This window comes from Oncorhynchus keta, chromosome 25 (genome assembly GCF_023373465.1).
Source record: "Oncorhynchus keta strain PuntledgeMale-10-30-2019 chromosome 25, Oket_V2, whole genome shotgun sequence".
In the NCBI taxonomy this organism is placed as follows: domain Eukaryota; kingdom Metazoa; phylum Chordata; class Actinopteri; order Salmoniformes; family Salmonidae; genus Oncorhynchus; species Oncorhynchus keta.
Window position 1 is genome coordinate 10,753,295 of NC_068445.1, and position 9,386 is coordinate 10,762,680.

The 9,386-nt window shown below is 44.3% G+C and overlaps 1 protein-coding gene across 1 annotated transcript; it reads right to left on the reverse strand.

Annotated features, from left to right (window-relative positions):
- Positions 1 to 255: 255 nt before the first annotated feature.
- Positions 256 to 4,172, reverse strand: mymk (myomaker, myoblast fusion factor). The gene is made up of 6 exons (XM_035735640.1): positions 3,774 to 4,172; positions 3,027 to 3,141; positions 2,684 to 2,832; positions 2,343 to 2,459; positions 2,029 to 2,169; positions 256 to 1,706 (listed from the first exon to the last, which is right to left on the reverse strand). Exons 1-6 carry the CDS (start codon positions 3,906 to 3,908, stop codon positions 1,026 to 1,028), a joined length of 1,338 nt encoding a protein of 445 aa, XP_035591533.1. The 5' UTR covers positions 3,909 to 4,172; the 3' UTR covers positions 256 to 1,025.
- Between the last annotated feature and the right edge of the window lie 5,214 nt (positions 4,173 to 9,386).

Here is a 9,386-nt window from a genome sequence, read left to right on the forward strand (position 1 = left end):
TAACGCACGCCGCTTTTTCCTCCCGAAGGGAAATGTAGAATTCTTGCAGTTTTATGATGTGAAGGGCTTTAAGTGGATTAGTGCTGCTTGAATTAAGTATGTGCCAGTCAGGGTGTGTATCAATGGTGAAAGAGCTGTTCTTGTGCAAAAGAAAATTACTCCGATACAGGTAGTTATTTTCACATGAGGGGTGTCTGCTCAATTCCATCCATGAAACAAGGATACAGAATCATATCAAAGGAAACATCAACCATGTATTTTCAAATATTTATTTGAAAAATAATTACATACATTATAGTGAAACCATCACGGTTAAATAAAACCCTTCCCGTTGCAATAAATAAGCATTATGTAAAGTTCATCATGAAAACGCTTAGCGAGAGTGAGGCTGAAAAGGAAGGATACAAAGTCGAAGTTGCTTGGTCACTCAATATATTGGAATAAATACCTGCCACCTCATTCTAAACATTCTAAAACACTGCAGTTGGTTTACAGTCTAGTGTCTGGACCGGATTCTGCTGCACTCAAATGTCTGATGCACCAGATGACATGTTTGGCACCTAGGGGATATATAAAGCGAGTAAAATGTGCTTTTACAATCTTGTAATTTTCATAACTGAATTTAACTGCATAGTTCCTTTCTCAGAGAGAGAGAGCAGCAGACGAAAGGTCCCTCCTGAGAAACATTTGAAAGACAATTTATTCATCTTGGAGAGAAAAAATGTCTGCCGCCTGTGCTACTCACAAATTTTCCAGTCAGTTTTACTGGCTTGCCTCAGGAACCCTTCTCCCTGTCACTCTCCTCATGTTTTGAAGTAAAGGGCTTCTCTCCTGTTTTCTGTACAGACAGAAGAGACAGCCATACTCTTTGTCTCCCTGGGGGCACAGGCCAGGGCTTGACCTTCGTGGATGATGTCTGTGTTCCTGTAACCCCGTATTGTATGACATCGTTCTCTCTCTATTTGCTTTCTCCCTGGACATCACCAAGACCAACTGACTCGTAAAAGTTTATCTGTCTTGTGGGGTCACTTCCACCCATTCTGTTCTTTGAGCTTGCTGATGTCCAGTCCTTTGTGAACAGGTTTAGTGCTGCTAATATCTAGTCTGATGTCCAGTCCCTTCTCAACTGGTTTAGTGCTGCTGAAGTCCAGTGCTCTCTTAACAGTTTTAGTGCTGTTGTCCAGTCCTTTCTTAACAGGTGTAGTACTGATGATCTCCCATCCTTTCTTAACAGGCGTAGTGAAATCCAGTGCTTTCTTATCAGGTGTAGTGTTGATGTCCAATGCTTTCTTATCAGGTGTAGTGTTGATGTCCAGTGCTTTCTTAACAGGTGTAGTGTTGATGTCCAATGCTTTCTTATCAGGTGTAGTGTTGATGTCCAGTGCTTTCTTAACAGGTGTAGTGTTGATGTCCAATGCTTTCTTAACAGGTGTAGTGTTGATGTCCAGTGCTTTCTTAACAGGTGTAGTGTTGATGATCTCCCATCCTTTCTTAACAGGTGTAGTGTTGATGATCTCCCATCCTTTCTTAACAGATGTGGTGATGTCCAGTGCTTTCTTAACAGGTGTACTAGGTGGGTTGTACAGAGGGAGAGTTGGTGAGTTGCAGGCCCGTGTCCAAGGCCGCTCAGTGGGAATGGTCCAAATGGTTCGAGACGGGGTCTTCTTCTTGTCCTTCTTCTCCTTCGTAGAAGCAGGAAAAGGTGTCTGATAGTACAGAGAGAAAAGTTAGAGAAACCTTGGTAAGGAGAGTTGGAGAGACAACAAATATGTTTTGAAACAAATGTGACCATAGGAGCTTACAGCACCTTCTCTGACTAGCAATTCAGCAAGTGTGTTTGGTTCAACTGTAAAAGACACGGCAGCTCCGGGAACAAGCACCATTGTAGTCGCTGCGACTGATTATCTAAGTTATAGGCAGAATCCAACTTTTCATTGAACAAGCTGAAATGAACTTGTTCTGTACGTCATGCAACATGTTCATAGCACTGAAACCCCGTGCATTGGTGAGGTATAAAGGGAGACATACGCAGCAGAGGAGCGTGTAGCAGCTGAGCTTGGCGGGGTTGCCGTCGGTCCCCGCGTAGCGGTTCTTTTTGGGTAGCAGCAACACGAAGGACACCGCCATAGACAGGTGGTAGAAACTGTGGACATAGGCGTAGTCCCACTCCTGACAAACAAATTGAAATCGATAAGTCTCACCCCCCCCCAAATGTGAATGTTGTTCCCACTTGTACAAGCGAAACACAGATCTCAACCAGGTGTTTTGCAGTTGACCGTCTAGTTATGGTCTTGATTGTGAATGGGGCGAGGGGAAGGAGGGAGATGGAGTTGTTCTGATACCTCGAAGTAGAAGCGGAGCATCAGAGCCAGGGCACCGAAGCAGCATCCTGGTCCCACCTGTTGAGTATATACTCTCTTCTCGGGGTAGAGGCCCCTTGTCTCTTTCATTTTCTGTAACTGATATATCATGCACGGGATGTGTTTCGAACAAAATAGGTTTAGTTGGAGAGATAGTCAATGCAATGTTGCTAGGCAATACCTCAACTAAGTATGGACTTCGGTGTACATTTCACATTATGAGATCTCTTATCAAATTACTGTAAACATGACCATATTAGGGCATATCGTTATCGTTATCAGTGTTTGTCATAGCCATATTGTATTGTATTGTCTTCACACACCCATTTGACAGTGATTATGAATACTGCTGATCCTATTGGTCCAGAGTAGATCCCATAGCCCCAGCGGTCCTGGTAGATCCTCACAGCACAGGTCAAAACCCCAAACATGGTCAGAGTTGAACGCTTTGGCTCATCAAAATCCCCTAAAGCTGGAGAAGAGAGTGTGTGTGTGTGCGCGTACAAGAGAGTGAGAGACAGACACAGCACATGCTTCCGAACAACTGCTCAGTGGTACTGAATGCAGAACTCACGAGCTCTCTGAACATAGTTTTAGGCCACTTAACACACTCCGAGGGTAAGCCATTAAAGTGTCATGACACAACAGCGTGCTATTTACACTCACCTATAAGTGTGACCCAGATCGAGATGGCTGTTCCGTACACGCTGAAGTACTCCAGGATCTCATACTTCATGAAACATATGATGGAGAGGCCTGGCCCATCACACGCATGGTAAATCTAGGGTCGAACACATCCCATGGGTTTCACGTACAACAGTATTACACAGCCACTTCCTTTCTGCTCGTTTCAGTTCTGATAGGACATCCTGTCTCTGGTAGGTTAAAGTAGACCCACACTTTAGGTTGTAATCATAAGCACCCCTACGAAATGGCTCAAATGACTGTACAAGGGACTGTACCACAGGAGGTTGGTGGCCCCTTAATTGGGGAGGATGGGCTCGTGGTAATGGCTGGAGCTTAATGATGGAATGGTATCAAATGCATCAAACACATGGTTTGATGCCATTCCATTCACTCCGTTCCAGACATTATTAAGAGCCGTCCTCCCCTCAGCAGCCTCCACTGGTCACTGTGCAATGCATTTTCTTCAGTATTACAGTACTAATCATAGATTGTTTGAAGTTGTCTACACAATCACTCACAAGTACAGCACACACACACAGCCCCACTCATAAGTACAGTACACACACACAGCCCCACTCACAAGTATAGTACACACACACAGCCCCACTCACAAATATAGTACACACACACAGCCCCACTCACAAGCAGTGTCAGTAACACACAGACAGCCTCCATAATACAGTAAGGAACATTGTCAACATCTCAGCGTCATGCCATGGTTCTTACCGTGGTGAAGAACATGGTGAAGAAGTAGACCATGGCCTCCATGTGGAATCCTCTCTTGGTGGCCACGCTGGCTGCAGGCAGGAACACCAGGCTACTAACGGTGGGCAGCAGCATCTTGGCAATGTAGGCTCCCATGGTGGCTAACTACAGCAACACCGACTCACTGGGTGTTGGGTATCTGGTGCAGATGATAGGTTGATCTGATCAACCAGCAATAATCACACCTCAGCCGAATTGATATTGATACAGGCTGTCTACAGTAGTACTGCTCTGTGGGTGTCTGGCAGCGCTGGATTGGAAGATATCCTTGAGTCCCTCAGTCCTCTACCAGTGAAATGAGAGAGCTGGTAAGTGGACAGGGAAATGAACACCACACCACACACACTCTCACACACAGCTGTCCTGTTGGAGCTCTTTAAAGTTTTAATTTGCCCCAGCGAAGGCGTGTATGTGCACTGTCGTCGTAGGACAGCTGTCTGCATACCAGGTCTGGCAGGCACGGCTGGGTGGGGAGAGTGGTCGCATGCCATGGCATTGCGGCATGTTTGTGAAGTGTCGTGTTTCAGGTTGTTAGGCTCTAATTTTCAGAGCACAAACTCAACGGAGACAATGAAAGCTTTAAAACCAAGATAATTCTGCCCAGAGGGTCAATACAACTGCATTCAGACAAAGACATGGTTTCAGCCGTGGTAGTATACAAACCCCACTTTGGGTGGAGTCTCCTCCTTATCGCGACACATTGCATTGTTATTGCTAGGCAGGGAGCTGAGTGAAATTGTCCTTAAATGGTTCCTCCTCTTATCAGTACTGCCACGTGTGACCGTGTTCCCTGCACTCAGCCCCTCCCAAGCTTCATGTCTCTTTTTAGAACGAATGATTGGTAATAGTTCAAGCTCAGAAACCAAGCCTATCAAGGTGAAGCGCTGCCATGGGTTTTGTTGTGGTTGTATGACTGTTGTTGAGAACCTCCATCTCTTGTGGCAGTCACTCCAGGCAAGTCAACTTTTTAGCAGTGGCTCTGTTAGTGTCCCATACAAAACACTGCTCGTCTGAATTTGCCAATGGTGACCATGCAATACCAGTCCACCCCAGGCAGCACTCTTAAAGTATTTCTATGAGTATGTATTGTACATTGGATCAATGTTTTTCCAGAGCCAATTGTGAATTTGTAAATGTTAAACTCGCATGGATCTAATTAAATGAGGAGGTCACGGTCGAGAGGGAGCTCTTTAAGCCTTTCGAAGTAGCTGGTGGTGCAGCAGTTGCCTTCTCCTCTCCTTCTCTCCTCTGTTCCTTCTCTCCTCTCCTCTCCTCTCCTCTCCTCTCCGCTCAGCTGTTGCACCTGCCCTGTGGGGCTGACGGGGGGAACACAAAGGGTGCAGTGTAGTTGGGAACACACCCCACGCCTCAGATTCCTGGAGGGACTCCGTAACATGAGCACTCGGGACATGGTCAAACGGCACTCTCAGGCTCGGCTTGGGGTCCCCTATTGGCTGGACCCTGCGCTCTGTCAGTATCCTCTCTATACCAGCCCATAGTTTTTATTTTATTTTATTTTTTTAACCTTTTATTTAACTAGGCAAGTCAGTTAAGAACAAATTATTATTTACAATGACAGCCTACCAAAAAGCAAACGGCCTCCTGCGTGGACAGGGGCTGGGATTAAAAATTTAAAATAAATAAAAATATAGGACAAAACACACATCACGACAAGAGAAACAACATATCACTACATAAAGAGAGACCTAAGACAACAACATAGCATGGCAGCAACACAACATGACAACAACATGGTAGCAACACAACATGGCAGCAGCACAACATGGTGGCAGCACAAAACAAGGTACAAACATTATTGGGCACAGACAACAACACAAAGGGCAAGAAGGTAGAGACAACAATACAGCCAATACAACAAGTACAGCCTTTGGAATTTGGAATGACCCCTGGAATGGGGTGGGCTGGTCCCAGGATTCTGAGGTTGGAGTTCGTTCAAGTTCGAGTTTGTTGAGAGTACAATGTGAGAGCAGGGGGATAGCTAACAAAATGAAAGTGTGTCATTGTTACTTTCACCCCAGCAGGCCCATGCCCCTGCTCAGTCCCTGTCTAAACATGGGCATGGACGGTAGTGTGGGAATGTGGCAGCCAGGGACTTCCTGTAAGCATCTGAGAAAACACTGGGCTTCCTTTTGATTTTCTCATAAATAGTTCTGCCCTCTGCCCTCTAGTTCTTTTATAAATAATTGAAAAGTAGATGTTTTAGTTAGTTTTCTCTGTGAGTGCACAATTACAAAAAATATATTAGTTTTAAAGCTGTGGGAATGTATCCAAAGTACAGTGCATTTGGAAAGTATTCAGACCGCTTGACTTTTTCCACATTTTGTTACGTTACAGCCTTATTCTAAAATTGATTCAATATTTTTTCCCTCATTAATTTAATTTACACATAATATCCCATAATAACAAAACAAAAACAAGTTTTTTGAAATGTTTACAAATGTATAAAAAACACAGAAATCTTACATTTACATAAGTATTCAGACCCTTTACTCAGTACTTTGTTGAAGCATCTTTGGCAGCGATTACAGCCTCGAGACTTCTTGGGTATGACCCTATAAGCTTGGCACACCTGTATTTGGGGAGTTTCTCCCATTCTTCTCTGCAGATCCTCTCAAGCTCTGTCACATTCAGAGACTTGTCCCGAAGCCACTCCTGCGGTGTCTTGGCTGTGTGCTTAGGGTCGTTGTCCTGTTGGAAGGTGAACCTTTGCCTCAGTCTGAGGTCGTGAGCACTCTGGAGCAGGTTTTCATCAAGGATCTCTCTGTACCTCTCTCCCTTCATATTTCCCTCGATCCTGACTAGTTTCCCAGTCCCTGCTGCTGAAAAACATCACCACAACATGATGCTGCCACCACCATGCTTCACCATAGTGATGGTGCCACCACCATGCTTCACCACAGTGATGGTGCCAGGTTTCCTACAGACATGGCTCTTGGCATTCAGGCCAAAGAGTTCAAGCTTGGTTTTATCAGACCAGAGATTCTTGTTTCTCATGGTCTGAGAGTCCTTTAGGTGTCTTTTTGGCAAACTCGAAACGGGCTGTCGTGTGCCTTTTACTGAGGAGTGGCTTCCGCCTGGCCACTATACCATAAAGGCCTGATTGGATGAGTGCTGCAGAGATGGTTGTCCTTCTGGAAGGTTTTTCCATCTCCACAGAGGAACTCTGGAGTTCTGTCAGAGTGACCATCAGGTTCTTGGTTACCTCCCTGACCAAGGCCCATCTTAACCCAAATGCTCAGATTGACCAGGCGGACAGCTCTAGGAAGAGTCTTGGTGGTTCCAAACTTCTTCCATTTAAGAATGATGGAGGCCTCTGTGTTCTTGGGGACCTTCAATGCTGCAGACATTTTTTTAGTACATTTCCCCAGATCTTTGCCTCAACACAATCCTGTCTCGGAGATCTATGGACAATTCCTTCAACTTCATGGCTTGATTTCTTTCTATGACATGCAATGTTAACTGTGGGACCTTATATAGACAGGTGTGTGCCTTTCCGAATCATGTCCAATCAATTGAACTTACCACAGGTGGACTCCAATCAAGTTGTTGAAACATCTCAAGGATGATCAATGGAAAAAGATGCACCTGAGCTCAATTTCGAGTCTCATATCAAAGGGTCTGAATTCTTATGTAAATAAGGTACGTCTGTTTTTTATTTGTTATACATTTGCCAACATTCTAAAACCCTGTTTTTGCCTCATCATTATGTGGTATTGTGTGTAGATTGATGAGGACTTTTAAAAAATGTAATCCATTTTTGAATAAGGCTGTAACGTAACAAAATGTGGAAAAAGTAATGGGGTCTGAATATTTTCCGAATGCACTGTATATTAGGAAAATAACATAGATATACTTATAGAACAGTATAGAATACAGAATAGTATAGAACAGTTTTGTGTATAAACTGTTATTGTGAGTGCATTGTGCCCCATTGAGAAATGATTTCCAGGGCACGTGCATACGTGTGTTTGTGTGTGTGTGTTGGTATGTAGGTATGTAGTTGTATTTTGTGTGTGTGTCAGTCTGTGTCATCTGCTTGATGATGTGTAGGTCTGCCAATCTGTCTGGCTGTCTGACTTGCTGCCTGCCTGTTTGTCTGTCTGTCTGCGAGCATGAATGTGTCCGTCTAAAGTGCAGTACAAGCCTGAATAAACCTGGGCTGTGAGCCAAGAGGACATCAGAGAATTTTATGACAGCTCCTCTCCTCTCCTGCTGAAGAAGAGCAGTCTGTGCTTCTAAACTCAGAAGAAATAGGTTGGAATTTGAAAATATAAGACTATAACCTTTGAAATGGACTGGAAATCAATTTACCAAGTATCGAGATAGCTGATATACATTTAAGAGAAATGAAAACGTTTAAAATAAAATGTGGAAAAGACATCTCACAAATGAATAGAGGTTTATCGCTAAACAATTCAGATAGGTTTTTATAAATCCGACTTTAGACATATAAATGATAATACACAGTAAATTACGTTTTTTTTGTGGATTGTTATATCTCAGTTTGAAAATACACCTTTTTATTCTAGAACATTTCTCTTACTGAATGAGTGTCATCAACTTAAACAGTGTATATTTATTTTCCAACATCTGTGGAGGGGAAAAAACACACTCTGTTTTTTCTTGTCTGTGTGTCGCCTACTAACCACAATGTTTCCAAAATGTTTCTCCACACAACAACACAACACCTAGGGACTATTGTTAGCCCTCCACGACCCATTTCCTCTGTTTTCCTCCTCTATTTAGAGAGAGAGAGAGAGATGGGGAAAGAGAGACACACAGAGAGAGACACACACAGAGAGAGAGAGACACACACACACAGAGAGAGAGAGATGGGGAAAGAGAGACACACAGAGAGAGACACACACAGAGAGAGAGAGAGACACACACACAGAGAGAGAGAGAGAGAGATGGGGAAAGAGAGACACACACAGAGAGAGAGAGAGAGAGAGAGAGAGAGAGAGAGAGAGAGAGAGAGAGAGAGAGAGAGAGAGAGAGAGAGAGAGAGAGAGAGAGAGAGAGAGAGAGAGAGAGAGAGAGAGAGAGAGATGGGGAAAGAGAGACACACAGAGAGAGACACACAGAGAGAGAGAGAGAGAGAGAGAGAGAGAGAGAGAGAGAGAGAGAGAGATGGGGAAAGAGATACACACAGAGAGAGACACACACACAGAGAGAGAGAGAGCATGCTTCTTGACTTGCAGACTGTGCAGTTCTCCCCCTGAACTACTGTATGTCTATCACCATATAAATCTGTGATGGCATGGAGGATGTGATTGATGCCTAGCAGTGTAGTGTAGCAGAGCAGGCCTAATGCACGTAGCAGACACCGAGGCAGCGCAACAGAGAGAACATGTGGCTGCTGGGTGCAGACGTCGTGGGCAGGCATGGTGGTCCTCCCTGTCCCAGCGTCCGTCACTCTCTCTCTCCCTGCTGCTCAATACATTCTCGAGACTCAACCTCTGTGTATGTCTCTCTCTTTCTCTCTGTGCTGCTCAATACATTCTAGAGACTCAAAATCTCTCACTTTCACCATAGATTTTTCTTTTCTCTTTT